At 34.5% G+C, this 14,781-nt stretch overlaps 1 protein-coding gene across 1 annotated transcript; it reads right to left on the bottom strand.

The window, feature by feature from the left end:
* Positions 1-1,209: 1,209 nt before the first annotated feature.
* Positions 1,210-13,350, bottom strand: IL17RD (interleukin 17 receptor D). The gene is made up of 9 exons (XM_062585657.1): positions 13,230-13,350; positions 12,197-12,241; positions 11,948-12,099; positions 10,936-11,001; positions 10,337-10,391; positions 9,278-9,388; positions 7,419-7,603; positions 3,846-4,779; positions 1,210-1,571 (listed from the first exon to the last, which is right to left on the bottom strand). Exons 1-9 carry the CDS (start codon positions 13,345-13,347, stop codon positions 1,456-1,458), a joined length of 1,782 nt encoding a protein of 593 aa, XP_062441641.1. The 5' UTR covers positions 13,348-13,350; the 3' UTR covers positions 1,210-1,455.
* Positions 13,351-14,781: the final 1,431 nt, after the last annotated feature.

The following is a 14,781-nucleotide window of genomic DNA, read 5'->3' as shown; positions in this document are numbered from 1 at the left end:
AACAATTAGTAATATCTTAATTCTAGTCTACCAAAATGGAGAGAATATTTGATGTGCTTGAGTTCTGATATACTTTTAAAGTAACCTCCTCTTAGGGAAACCCAAAGAGGGATGAAACAAGGGATAGAATCTGACTCCATGAATAAATTTAGCAAAGACACACTTATAAGGTGTCTTATTATTTGCTATTACCATGCATGTTAAAATAGTGCCTAGAACTGCAGTAATACAGATGAGTTTTACTGAAGTTACCCACTGGAAACAGTGGTGATACTTTGGATGAGGATATACCTACATCATTGCAGAAGAAAGCCCTTGCATGCTCCCTGTCTTCAGATAAACAAGACAATTGTATTTTTAGCACTTTTTGTTAATATAACACTAGTAATATTACACTATCTTAATCACTAACTAAGAGCAAGTACTGGGAGCTTCAAAATAATTCACAGGCTTCTCTTTAGTGGTAGATCAAAATGAACTCAAGTATTCTTGTAGGTTAACTGCTCGCCTTAACATATTTTAGCCCAGATGAATTTGTAGCAGCATGTCCTTGAAGGATACTAGAAATTCCCCACACAACTCACTCCTCTCAAGGCTGACCAAAGACTGAACGATGTCCTGAACAAATACAAAATTTGGTGTTCCTCCCCCCATCTCTTTGAAGTATTCTTCATATCAACCCTTCCAGGAAGAAAATAGGAAATTTAGTTTCCATGGTATCATTCACTCAGCATATATATGATTTTTTTTTTCTATTGTAAAAAAAAGATTATTTTCAGACTCAATATGTTATTATTTGAGCGTCAAAGCCAGATTATGGAAAAAGGAAAGGAGACTCATACTGAAGAGGAAGACATGCTCTTATCTGAAATTGAAGTCTGAGACACATTAACATTTAGGGAAGAGAGAGGAAAGTGTGAGGAAAGGAGCTCAAATATTTCTAAAAGAAATGGAATTCTCCTGATGGAAAATCATGTGGTCTCACCTTTGGCATTCTATATAAAGTCCTACTGCTCATTTACTAAAATAATCCTGCCATCAAGTATGCCAGCATTTAAAACCAGAGGCTGAACAACAAAATTTACTAAGACTTAATGGTCCAAGCAGTTTTCCATCCACTTGCAAGATTACATCTAGGAAAAAAAAGAAAAGTGATTTTTGACTGTGGCATCTGTAAGCAGTGTAATATGATCATGAAATTTAACTTAGAAATAGGAATGATTTTTGAAGTATATTTTCAACTATTTTTCCATGCTGCATTTTTCAACTCACGAAAGACTTAATAAGGACTGACAGGTTCAAGTTTACTGGTCATAAAAATCCCTTAGGAATAGCAGATCTTCTTCAGGGAATATTTGTTCCTTCAAGTAGGTTTAGTGCTGGGATAGTGTGGCAGTTAAAAGCACAAACAGAGGCTGCTGATAAAGTGGCAATGCATAACAATGTTGTAATATATTACAAAGGTGCAATTGCCTGCAGTTCATCAGTATGGATATGGCAATGAAGTTCTGCTTTATATATTCCAGGCACTAAGAATTTTGTGGCAGTGATTACAGGAGGTTCTTCTTCTCCTATAAAATAAAGAAAAAAAAATGAAAAAAAAAAGATCAGGTTCATTACTTTGAAAATCAATTTCTTATTTGTTCAACATTTAGAAACAATGCAAAGGAAAACTTGTGAAAACTCTGTGCCACAATGCCTTATTCATAAGGCTGAACTACCACATGCAATAACTCCTTATCTAAAGAATTATTAAGAGTTTTCTCCTCAAACGGGACTACTTGCAGAAAATCCTATTAATAAATAGGACTATTAAAGGTTGGCGTGTTGGGACTTCCTCAATGTTATACTGGTTTGAACTTGAGTGGAGTGTGCCTAATTTGATGATCTCTCTGAAAAATCTCTTTGCACATCAGCAGTCTGAATATGAACTGCACTGAAAGTTAGAATGTTACAAATTATATGATTTATTAGTTTAATACAAAATATGAAAGCAAACTGTCCTGTAAAGAAAAAAGGAAAGACTGACTCCGAGATGTGCATATGCACTGTTAACGACAGAGCTATTCATGTCTGTTCTGACCAAGTAACAGATAAAAAAATGGGTAGTCAGAACATAAATAGTATTTTAGACTGTGAATTCAAGGTAATAATTTGGACACATCCAAATCTTAGAACAAGAATACAAGCTACCAAATTTTATTTATTCATTTTGTTATTAAGGATATAAATGTTACGAGTATTACTATTTTGTGTAACTGAGACAGTAGAAGATCTAATGGGTGGCAATTTATTTAACATGCAGATAACGCACATTCTAGATACTGTCTCTTTTGTACCCAGCACCTAATTAGGACTGTGTTATGGGTAAGCATAGGTTTGAGTGAGACTCAGTCCAAAAAGCTCGAAGTGGTGCTTTTGAACTGGGACAGTAACTGGGGAAATGGCAGCAGTCACTTGCGGTTTTGCTAGCTGTTGGAACATCAATGTTAAGGTTCATCTCTACCAGCTAGCGTTATATATTTTTTTAATCTCTATAGCTGAAATATGTTAAGAACTAGGCACGTGACTTGAGAATGAATTACTTGAGAAAGTGCCTCTTTCTTCTAGGGACTCCTTGGCAGCTGGGATACTCAGCTGCCAGTTCTGCAACTGAATCAGGAGGGGAATACTGGTAAAGCATTCCTAGAGAGAGGCCACAAATCTAAAACTGACATCCTACTTCTGTCCAACATATATTCAAACCTTACAGATACAGTCTGTATGTTTTCCCACAACTACAAGAATAGGGCAAGTTAGAAAATGGAGGAGGAAATTAATATAATATGAATTTTGAAGTAATAACTGGGTATTTGTTGCTTATGGAATTAAATCACTAAAACTATACTTATTTTGCAGGAAAAAAAACAGATTTTAATTATTTTCTCTTGGAGACTAGACGCAGTATCTATCGATATGTATCTGCTCCCTCTCTAAGATCATTCTGGCATCAAACATTATTTATTAATTACTTAAATAATCAAAAAAAGATCTATTTAAGAAAGAGGAAAGACTAAAGAGAGCTCACTATACTAGCATTTGTTCAAGAAAGCATAACAACATATCAAAGTGCAATATTCACCTGTTGTAGCCACTTAGGGAAGATCACAGCAAACAGCATGTTGATAACTATAAATACAATTGCTGGAACATTCCTTCTTGCTGTAGTTGTGCTGCCAGCTCAATGTATTGCAATGAGTAAGGTCAGATCAGCTGTTTATCTAAGGGAATACTTACACCATCTAATCTGGGTATCTATTTTGGAGAGTGTGTTCAGAGCTTTTAAATTCCTCCACTGAACCCCTTTTGTTCATTCCTCCCATCCCCATATCTAATAAGAAGCCTAATGTGATTCTGAACCTTGAGTAAACCACAGTACAGACTATGTCCTTAAAGAGTCTACTATGTTTTGGACCAAAATAGGCCTTTCAGTAAGAATGCTTCACCATACTACTCCCCCAATTCAATCACATAGCTGTCATCCAAATATCCAAGCTGCCAAGAAGTCACTAGAAGAAAGAGGCTGTCTCTCTAGTAATGAAGTCAATTAGTTAAATGTGACTTATTAATAGAATTTTAAAAGAAATTTTATTTAGCCAAGGATCCCTTCTCCCACAATCAGTTAAGAGAAAGATGCATTTTTCTAAAGTTACTGGAAACTTATCCTTTTTGACTATCTTTATATAATGCCTACCTATCCTCTGCATCTTTTTTATAGCCCCTTATATAGTATCTTAAATATTTAGAGATAGTAGAAATATGCCCAGAATAATTAAATATAATTTTAAAAGACTGATGCATCTCACCTAAACCTGATGATGAAGAAACACTTTCTGTAACAGAAGATGTTTCAATTTGGTCTGTCAACAGTCCTTCCATTAAAGGTAAAGATAATTCAGAGGAAGGAACAGATGAATCATAGATTCCAGAATCTCGAGGCATATCTGTAAGATTGGAAGCTTTAACAACATGCAGCAATGGCTGAAGAACAGCGTTGCCACCTTGAATGTCTTGAGTTTCTATATCTTCTCCAAGGTTTAAGTGCTGAATTACACAGTTAGAGTCTGAATTTACAACTGAAACATTTCCATCTGTTCTCAGGTAAAAATCACCATCCATCATCTGTTTACTCACTAAATCATTTAAAACCAAGCCTGAGTCAAATTTTTCCAGAACAGGCTCTGAGTAGCATAAAGGAGATGGAGGAAAAGGAATTAATTGTTTCTCAAACCAGTCTGGTTCCTGATCAATGAACTGATGCATATTGCAAATAGCAACATAAAGGGACCGTCCAGATTTGCTCCTGAAATAATTCCTTTTACTAATGTTCACAGGAAACAGTTCTGAATCCTGTAGGCTAAGATCTCTGGAGTGTAAATGTGAATAAAGTTGAGGAAGATCATCCATAAGTTTGTATTTTGTACTTAGATCCAGAATACCAGGGATGTCTCCTTCACAGGAATAATCAAAGTAGACTGCGATGAACTTGCAGAGGTCATTTGAATTCTGCTTTGCGTGACGAAGTTTCTCCGCAACCGTTGACACAGCAAACAGAAAGAGTTCTCCTTTCCCTGCATCTTTGGTTACCCCTCTGTGTTTCCAGTTCTTTTTTTCAATGAAGTATTTCATTCCCTTGGAACACACAATGATGATAAATTGGGACTCATTTATTTTCTTAATAAGCCACTCTTTCTGCCCTTCCTTACAAATTTTTAGATCTTCCCATAAATCTAGAGCCACCTGGAAAAGAAAATAACATATTGGTTGATATTTATTATTAGATTATATGGTTAAATATAATCTCAGTGGGCCAGCTTATACTCATAGGACAATTCAGAATTAATGAGTCTAACCATATCTTGTCCCTGATGCAAATGTAAACTATTTTAAAACAGAAATAAGTAATAGTTAATGTAGCATTGAAATGGAAAAAGCTACAATCAGTGGTATTAATTATGTCAATGATTACTCATGAAAACAAGAAAGGCCTCACATTCAATCCAAATTTTGCCAGCAGGCTGAATATTTTCACTGGGGTGAGGAAATCTGTGACTACTAAGATAAAAGAAAAAAAAAAACCTTCCAGATTGTTTTACAAGAATATTAGTTACTATATGAACTTATTTTGCAGCTTATCTATTATTTAAAAAGAAGCTTACCTAATTATACCTATGTTATTTATAAACTTATTGAATCAACAAATAATAGTACAAGGTCAAATAATGTAAACTGTGTAGGTACTTTAAAAAATGTTATCGCTTTCATATAGGGCAATCTTTCTTAGGGGAATAAAAAGAGCATAATAAATGTGGGTGGACCAAGTAAATTATTATTTACCCATCAGGTATTAAGCTATCTGATCAACTTAGACATCATCAAACTGCAATAAATAATATACTGTGCCTACCTTATACAATTTAACTGTTGCATATTTTGGTCTTTAACATGCTGAATGTAATGAAAATGCATGTTTTTATTATCTTTTGCACACTAATGAACTCTGCTGCCAAGAATTTTCATGTTAGATGGAAAGATGATTAGTGCTTATAACAGATCCTTTCAGGTAGGATGCAGAAAAGTAGCTCATCTCTGATAAGAAAGCTCTAAAACTTTATCACAAGAGTTAGATTTTTATTTTATTTTTTTTATACTTTGTCCAATTTTTCTGCATATTCTACATGGTCCGAAATCCTTGTGCACACCAAGATAAAGGACAAAGTGCTTTATCTCCTGAAAGAAAGAATGAGTAGTAGAATAAACAAACAAAACAGAAGCAACGAACTTCAGAATGGACACAAAGCAAAACCAAAATCACTTCCAAAACCTAGCATTCTTCTAGAGAACAAAAAAAAATTTTTTTTTTCTGTTATCTATCTCATAACAGAGCGGAAAACTCTGTCATTTAGAAGCTGCAGAATAGCTTAATGCCTAGAACACAAGAATTCATGAAAACTGTTATGGCAGAGTCAGATACAGGAAGAAAATAAATATGCATGGAGAGGAAAAGGTCAGTTTACAGCCACTCATGAGTTGTGCTGATAAAGGTATAATGCAGGCAATTTTGCTTCTGTGACCAAGATATTTGGTTCCATTCTTCAAAATACTGACTGAACTCATGTCCACAGGAAAGAAGTTCTAGTATGGTCAAGCTAATATTTTAAGTGTCTTTTAAATGCTACTGCTTTCATCTTTACAAGACAATAGTCCAATTCCACATGCCAAATATACCTTTTCTGTTATACACTGAGCTTTGCTTTTTATATTAAACCCTACTAGCTTTAATAATACACATTATTTCCCTAGGTAGATGTTGTTACTTATTTATTTATACAATCATGAACATAAATGATGTCTCATACTATATGTCCCATGGTACATATGTATAGCAGTAACGGCTTACCTTAACACTATTCCAAAGAGGTGTGGTGTTGTAATGCTAAAGTACGTAACAAAAAAGGAGACTAAAGGAAATTAGTTATAAAACACCTTACCTGAACCATTTGAAGCATATAAATAAATTTGCGAGTACCCTCAAATATGTGGTGCCTCAATTATTTTGTCTAATGTGTGTAGCCAGTAGGGGTCAGACTTGTATATCAGAAAACATTTTTGATTCATGCATAGGGAATCACAGTGGCAGAATTAAAATGCAACAAAAATAAACTAATAATTGTCTTTCCTTTTTACAAGTGAAAAGTGAATGACCTCCCACATTTCAATTATATTTAAGAAAGCAGTCAAATTCTGAGCCTAGTCCTTCAAGCAGGAATTCTGATGTCTTTCTCATAGCTTGGAATCAAAAGCAAGAAAAAAGATGCTGATTTTACAGCAGCAAAAGAACAGAGAGGAAAGTAAAACATTCAACAATAACAATACAGAATGTCAACAATTAATCCTAATTAGGTAGATTTTCCTGCGCATACAGAATTTTTGATAGATTCAAGTGTTCATGTCCGGTATCGGCACTTCAAAGTTACAGTATAAAAGGTATTTTAGGAATACTGAAAAAGATTAGACAAACTATAAGATCTCTTAGTGACTGCAGACTATAAAGACACTAGATCTACTAAACAGAACAAGAAGTTAATATAAAACAAGCTAAATATGACCAAAAGAGAGTCCTGGAATCAATGCAGTATATGTTTTCCACAGTTCTGTCTTTTATGCAGGCTATGGTTTGTTTCCTTTCCCTAGGTGAAGAAAATTTATGTATGTAATATGTAGGAGGATAATGAAAATTATTTGCTGTGAAAAGGTAAGACTGACATATTCCATTTTCAAAAGCACATTATTATGAGTTTTTGGGGATGATGTTTCAGTTAAGGCAACTCTACTACTTTAAAAAAAAAAAAAAAAGAGAGAAGAAATGCTGAGTTTACCTCACAGCCACAAAAGTCCTGAAGAAAATAAGCGAAGCATTGGATGACATTAATGTGTTTCTGGCAATCTTTACTGGAATAGCAGATGAACACTTTTGGCCGGGGATGAAGTCTTTCCACATGGAGCACTGCAGCATATGCTGAAGATTCTGAGCTCTCCTCATCTAGATGGGAATATATATTTTCTAAATTGGAAGAAAGAGAGTTCACACCATAAAAGATCAGATTTTTAAATCTTTTTTGGCTCATTACTTAAACATACAGTAAAGATTTTATTCGAAAGATATTCCTTTTCTTTCCAGGCCTGAAAAATGTAAGTTGCGCCACCCTCTATTTCCCAGCTTCTGAGCTACAACATATGTGGAACATACTTAGAAAGTGAGATGTGCAGTTATTACTGTACAACTCAGAACACTCAGGAATGGTTCCTCTTATAAATAGAATGAGAATGTTTCACCTCTGTCCAGCTTTAATGATCATCATCCTTCTGTTCAAAAACTATTGGCCTTAAAGATATACTGCTATCGAGTTTCCTGCATAACAAAGAGAGCGCCTCTTTTTTAAAGCAGTAACACAAGCAAAATCAGAATACTAACGTGCAAGAACACACACATCTTCAGAATATCACATAGTAATTCTCTGGTATATATGTACATTTTTCAACATTAATTTGAACTGAGATAGGATTAATTTAAATCAGGATAGCTACCTGTGTTTCTTCCTGTATGGATGCTTTTGTGCCAGAACATAAGTGCCTTACGCCAAAATAATTCAATCTAGTTCTACAGTTGATTAAACTAACTTGGAATAAAGCATGAGTATCTCAAAATACAGGCATCCATCTAGGGATTTATTTTAGAGTAATTTATCACGAATAACTATTCTGGAACAATTCTCTCTGTAGACAAATCCTCAGTGGTTATCTGGGTGTTTTTTTTTTTTTTTTTTTGGGGGGGGGGGGGGTTTGGAACTGTGCTAGCTGTGAGCTACAGGATAGCCACAAAAGACCAGAAGGTAAAAGGATTTAACCCAGGATTTAACCCAGATGGCATACAGCACTTGCAGTATACCTCATTTCCAAAATTCAGATGGAGAATACAGACATGGGAGGTTTGGGGAATGTAATCTCTTTTTCCATATTCATGAAACCGCACAATTCCCAAGATGCTAGGAAAAAAATGCCAATTGATTTTTTAACATCTCAATGTAACATGTGGCTTGCCAGCTCCTGGACACAGAGGAGAGAGAAGTCTGCAGAGAGAGATGGAATCTAATTTACAGAAACAGCTGCAAGCAAGTCTTAGGAAGAATAAATTTAGGGAGAAAGCTTAGGAAGAAGTTTAAAGGTAACTTCCAGGAAAGTGAGCAAGTCTGGAATAATAGCTAGAGGTAACATTCCAGACAGTGCTGAGAACTATATCGATATCACATACATGATTTTATTTATTTTAAGCCAGAAAGTATGAACTAAACACTTCTGCACGAAATAAGGGAATGTTGAAAACATATCAACTTAAGAGATTTGTTTGTATTCGATGTGGTCATGCACTACTTTGACAAATTGATATTTTTCAAAAGAAACCCCAAACCAAAAATATTCCCCAACAACTCTTCTATTCTCTCCTTTGACTGTGAAGTTTTGATTTGTGAAATAATACAATGACAAGAAATTACCATCAAGCACAAGATTAATAGTTTGCTACAAGCTTCAACACATTAAAAAGCTGTGAGAAGGAGAGAAAGGTGAAAAAGAAACCTCTTCAGATAAACGTATTTCTGAAGCAAACCTATTAGTTAAGACATTATTGGGTGCAAAAGTGTTCCTTTAAGTGGAACGCTATATTGAATAAACACTCTACCTTGCTGTTTCTTGCGGCACATCACTGTGAAAAGCGTTGCAAATGCTGAAATGACCACTAAGGGGACTGTAATGGCAATAGCTCTTATTGGTCCAGCCCATGGAGAATGTACTTTGAAAAATAAAGCAGAATAAGCCTTATGTAAATAAGCTATAATATCATTTAATCATATCTTCGCACTGGGAAAACTGCTGCAACAAACTATTATCTGTTAACTCTCAAATATACAGTAGAAGCAAACATCATCATGCTCTGCTTCAATTTATGTAGGTTTTATGTTGCTTGCCCTCATCACTACAGCTTTAGAGTGACTAGCATAAGTTACAAGGTGCCGTATTCCAGCTGGTACTTCCCCTCATGAGAAGAATTTTACATGAAGTTTAGTTTTGAGGAGATATCCAATAGTCAATTGGTTCTGTTGGATTTCTGTTCTGGGATATTGGACTAGCCACTTAGAAAATACTGTCTTCTGCACAGATTAGCAGTATGTATTAGAAATCAATCCATCTTTTCCATTGCCTTCATCTGTAGCAGTTTCTACACCTACCTTTTGAAATTCTTATTTAAGGTCTCAGTAACTGACCTGATCTAGAGAGGTGCTGAGCATTCACCTAACAGGTTTTCCTGACTGCTTAATTACATTTCTACACTGAAGTTCGCAATTAGGTTAGGCTTCAGCTGCTCTGATAATTTCATTACATTATTTCCATACATTTGGATGCACTGCTTGCATGCAATTAAAATACAGACTATGACATCTACACATACACAAAAAAAAAAATGACTTTCCCATAAAGATTTCCAACTCTTTCCAACTGATCTAAACTGCACTAAATACAAATGTACAAATATATAGGTGTGCATGCACAAGTGCATGAGTACTCTTTTTTCATTAAGTCAAAGGATTAGAGTAGAACTGTATTTAAAAATACAGTTAAGCCTCAATAGTCTTAATTGCAGCAAATAGGCATGTGTGAAATCAACATTTGTTTCCAATACAATTAAAATTGAATCTAAATAAATAAATAAATGCTATATACTGTTAAAAAAAATTCATACCTGGTTTTAGTACATAATGCATTGTTCTCCTTGTTGTGTTAGTGTCATCCACCAGCTTTGAAAAGTAAAAGTTGAATTTTATTTTATGGAAATTTTATTTAATTTGTGAAAAACAATTTTCTGCATATGTAAACAACTGTAACAGCATTCAGTACCAAATGAGAAGAAAGTTATTGTTCAACAAGTTAAAATTTAAAGAGCACTCAAAACTAGTAACTAATGAAAGCATTCTTCCTTGTTGGTATATAATTTAATTGCTTTCTTATGCTGTGGTATTTAACTTTCAGCATTCACATATCACCATCATCAAAAGAAATAAAAAGCTTTTAATTCCAATTAAGAATCAAAGTCCAAGAATAATCCAGGGCCACAACTTCATTTGAAGGTCCAGATGAAGGTGCTATATGCTTAGGGAAACAAAACTGTGGAAAGGTAAAGAACAATCTAAAACGCTTATTTGCCCAATTTACTTCATCAGTGATTCCTAAAGTCCAATTTTATCAAATATATTGGCTTGAAGAATGTTAATTTTTTTTTTATTAATTCCTCATTAACATACTCATTTATCTTTTGTATAAATTATTAATTTTAAGTATTACCTCAATTATATAATCCCCTGGAGATACGTTCTGAAGAATGCAACTTGTAGTGTCTGTGTTTTGCTCCTATATAAAGGGAAGAGAATATTTTGCAAGCAATTCACATACTTTCAAAACCTAATAGAAAATACATTCACTTCGTTACTGAGTTAGAAATGTACACTGCCCTCCTGTACCAGGACACCTTACACCAGCAAAACTAAGTCTCTCTATTCAAATATCCAAGGACTACAATCCTCTGCTTGCAGAACTCAAATATGACTGATTATTCAGAAGATTTAAAACTTTGTTCTAATACCTAAACTCTACACTGCCGTGAAGCTCCCTGGCCTTCAGAGACTTGGGATCAAAGGTTGACCACTGAGAACAAATTAGCCATCAATTCATGGGAAATAAAAACAAAGTTATGGGAAACATATACAACAAATCACAGCTCCCATACTAAGACATGGGCACACTGCCATGCAGAATCCTTGCAAGGTTTTTCTGAATTCACCTACAGATTTATTTTTATACTTTAAACTGATAGACACAGTAGCACAAACAGATTTTAATTAATGGTCTCAAATTTGAATGCCTTGGTTAACAAACTTTAAACAGAGTAGGGCAATTCCTCTCATTTCATATTTGTTTTGCGAGTGACATCAGTGGGAGATCAATGCAAATTCCAGTATTTTAGTTCTGTACATATTTTTACCACTGATATATTTTTATAAGGTTATACGGCAACAAAGAATGGATCCCAAAGTCTGACACTTTGGAATTCTTCTGCAGTTCCTATTGTCTATGATCAGAAATAGGCTAAGACTCAAGATTGGCTTTGGCTGGTGAGTCCTATCACAATACAACTATTACTTACATAAACAATAAATAACAAGTTTTAAATTTGATAGAATTCTAAATTATATTAACTTTTTAAAGTTTCTGTAAAACCCCCAGAACATCTATGTTAATGGTCAATACTAATGCTTTTAAGAGTGGCATAACTCAGTGGCATAACTCAGTGACATACCTGTTTGCAGGTCTTCTGCTTAAATGATCCTTCATGCTTAAGTTTGTAATGAAGAAAGTAATATCGAAACCCAAAGCTGTGCGGTGCATGATCAAAAGACACTTGCATGTTAAAGCCTTGCTGGGTGACATTCAGATTCCTTGGCTTCCAGTCTGTCAGAGGAGATATTCAGGAGTTGACAAAGGACTCTTTCAAGAACAGTAACTTTTTTGTAAGATAAATATATGGAAAGAACAGTATTTTACTTACAAGGTTTGCAGACAAGGTTTTCTGGCTGTAGCAACAATTCACATGCTACAAATATACACAAAAATTATTAATGATACAGTACTCAAATGCTATGCTACACTAACAGGAAAGGCGGGCAAAAAAGTAAGCTACTTCATCATTTCGAAGATAACGTTCCTATTTCTTTTCCAGCCTCCGATATGTCCGGAGTAAATATATTTAGCAAACTCAGCTTCTTTATTATAGTTCAAGTCCTTTCTCATCTTTATATGAGAAATAAAAGGTAATTTATTTGAAAAGAGTATGCTTTAGTGACATAAAAGGAGCTGCACTAGGCACAGCTCACCAAGGGAGAAAGTAGTCAAAATTAGTCTCAAATACATTTACTCCAAGTATGTAGTTACTAGGACAAATGTTACTTTTGTCAGCATCAAGAGATAGGCTTGACAATATTTTAAGAAATTTTACAAAGCAAAAAAATCCAAGCAGAACAAATGCCAACTTTTAACCTAAAAAAATGTGCCTACGGTTAGATTTTCATCATACTATTTACGCTCTTATGCTCAGGACCTTATTTAAGTTCCTTTTCCTTTCCCTTCTTTTCCTTTCTTTTTCTGTCTCTCACTAGAGTTGCCAATTGCTTGGTAATTTTGAGAAATTAAATTTCATATGCTGCTATCTATTTCTATATATATTCGTCTATCTTTAAATATCCATTTTTTGAAATTGATCTCAAAAACAAAAACAATCTGCGCTTATTCACAACATTCAGCAAGGAGAAGGAAGAGGGCAAACCATCTTTATGGTCTGAATTTTCCCAAGAAACATGGGAGTAGTCCTGCTGTAGGCAGACCTGAACTAGTCTCAAGCCCGATCTGAGGCTTTTCTTCTGGTTGTTGGATGACATGAATTATCATTCACCACAGACTAACATGTGACATCCAAATTCAGTCCACTTAACACCTAAATCTTACTTTAAAGATGATGCCCATAACTATCTTAATCAAGACTTTTATCTCATTTAAAGTTGTGCCATATCGTATGCAGTACTTACGTCGAGTTCGGAAGAAAAACGGGTGATAATTACTCTCATTTTTAATGGAAGGAAAAGGAACAATCTTTACAAAGTAATCTGTTTCAAACTTCAGATTTATAAAAGGCTGAGATTCCATTCCCTACAAAAAGATAAGATTGTAATAGAGTTTTTAATCGATTATTGCAATAGAGTATGTTCTTTCAAAACAACCCCATCACTCTTGCAGACATGAGCAGAAATTAATATATTAAGAATCCTTGACCTATCCTTCTACTACATGTTGACAGAAGGAAGCATCACACAGATGTGGGACATGGACTATTGCAGACTTACATCTGTGCTGTACTGTCACCCAAAATGATTTCATGACAGGTTCCAGCCTCAGGAATGGCTCTATAGAAGGTGGATAGATTTATCCCCATATTAACAACTGCCATTAGTTTGAAGAATGATACTATTAGGAAGCAACCTGCTCTCCAGTAAATAGCACATTAAATATATCTCTAAGAATATTACATATATACATTTTATATACATACATATATATATATATATATGTATAAAAATACTACAGACATACACACATATTTTATATATTATATATTAGAACATTTTTAAACACAGCATGTAAACAATTTCAGGACTACTGGCACAATCAAGTAACAATGAAACATTTCTGGAAACAAAGCACTTACTGTTTTTTTAAAACTGGGGCTGAGTTGCTTTGGATCTTTTAAAACCATCTGCTGACATTGTCTTCCCTCTGATTTTAACTCCTCAAGTATTACTCGAAATCCTTTTAGGTATTCAATCCCTGCAAACAGCAGGGCATTAAATAGAAGACTAATATTTAAAAGTGCATACTGTATTTTATGTAATTTGAATATACTTCATTTGTCTTGAAAAAATAATCCCTACCATTCATATGCAGTATTTTAATACCTGCAGGTTGTATGTCAGTTCTTCCCACATTTTCTATCATGTCTACCTAGAATTCAATCTTTGGCAAAGGATGTAATTACTACGTATTTGTGCAACACTTAGAGCAGAGAGGCCCATACCCCAGCCTTCCAAATTATCACTGCAATGGAAATAATCATCACCTCCACCAGCAGCTTTTCAGCAGCTTTAGTAACCTCTCACAGTAACTTCGCGTTCCCATTATTAGCAATAGACATTTTGCTAGCATATTATATAAATACTCCTTTATAACATATTTACATCATTTACAAGATTACTGGATTAAAGTGATAGCAGTTATGACTTTAGTTCTAGTATAGAACAGGATCTAGTGCAGGATAACAGAAAAACTGACTTAAATGGAATGGAATTTATTCCAGTGAGTGAATACTTCCAGTTGTTTATATGCAAAGCCAGAACTACTCATTTTGTTCAAGCTACTCTAACACAACAGACACTCAGCATGGTTTCTTTACATTTTTTCACAACGTTCTCATCACGCAATGACTTCATTACCTCATTACACTGTCATATTGATGCAAATATCACAGGGCAATGTCAGGGTGTTAGGCTCTCATAATTGTGTGGCTCACGTATCAAAGTCGTTGCC

This window comes from Rhea pennata, chromosome 12 (genome assembly GCF_028389875.1).
Source record: "Rhea pennata isolate bPtePen1 chromosome 12, bPtePen1.pri, whole genome shotgun sequence".
NCBI classification, from domain to species: domain Eukaryota; kingdom Metazoa; phylum Chordata; class Aves; order Rheiformes; family Rheidae; genus Rhea; species Rhea pennata.
This window is presented reverse-complemented; position numbering and strand designations above follow the sequence as displayed.

Coding starts and splice junctions, on each gene's coding strand:
- IL17RD (XM_062585657.1), bottom strand. CDS start 13,347: ATGGAATCTCAGCCTTTTATAAATCTGAAGTTTGAAACAGATTACTTT. Junction 12,242..13,229: donor GTTTTTCTTCCGAACTCGAC/GTAAGTACTGCA, acceptor GTATATTTGTAG/CATGTGAATTGTTGCTACAG. Junction 11,002..11,947: donor AGCAGAAGACCTGCAAACAG/GTATGTCACTGA, acceptor CCCTTTATATAG/GAGCAAAACACAGACACTAC.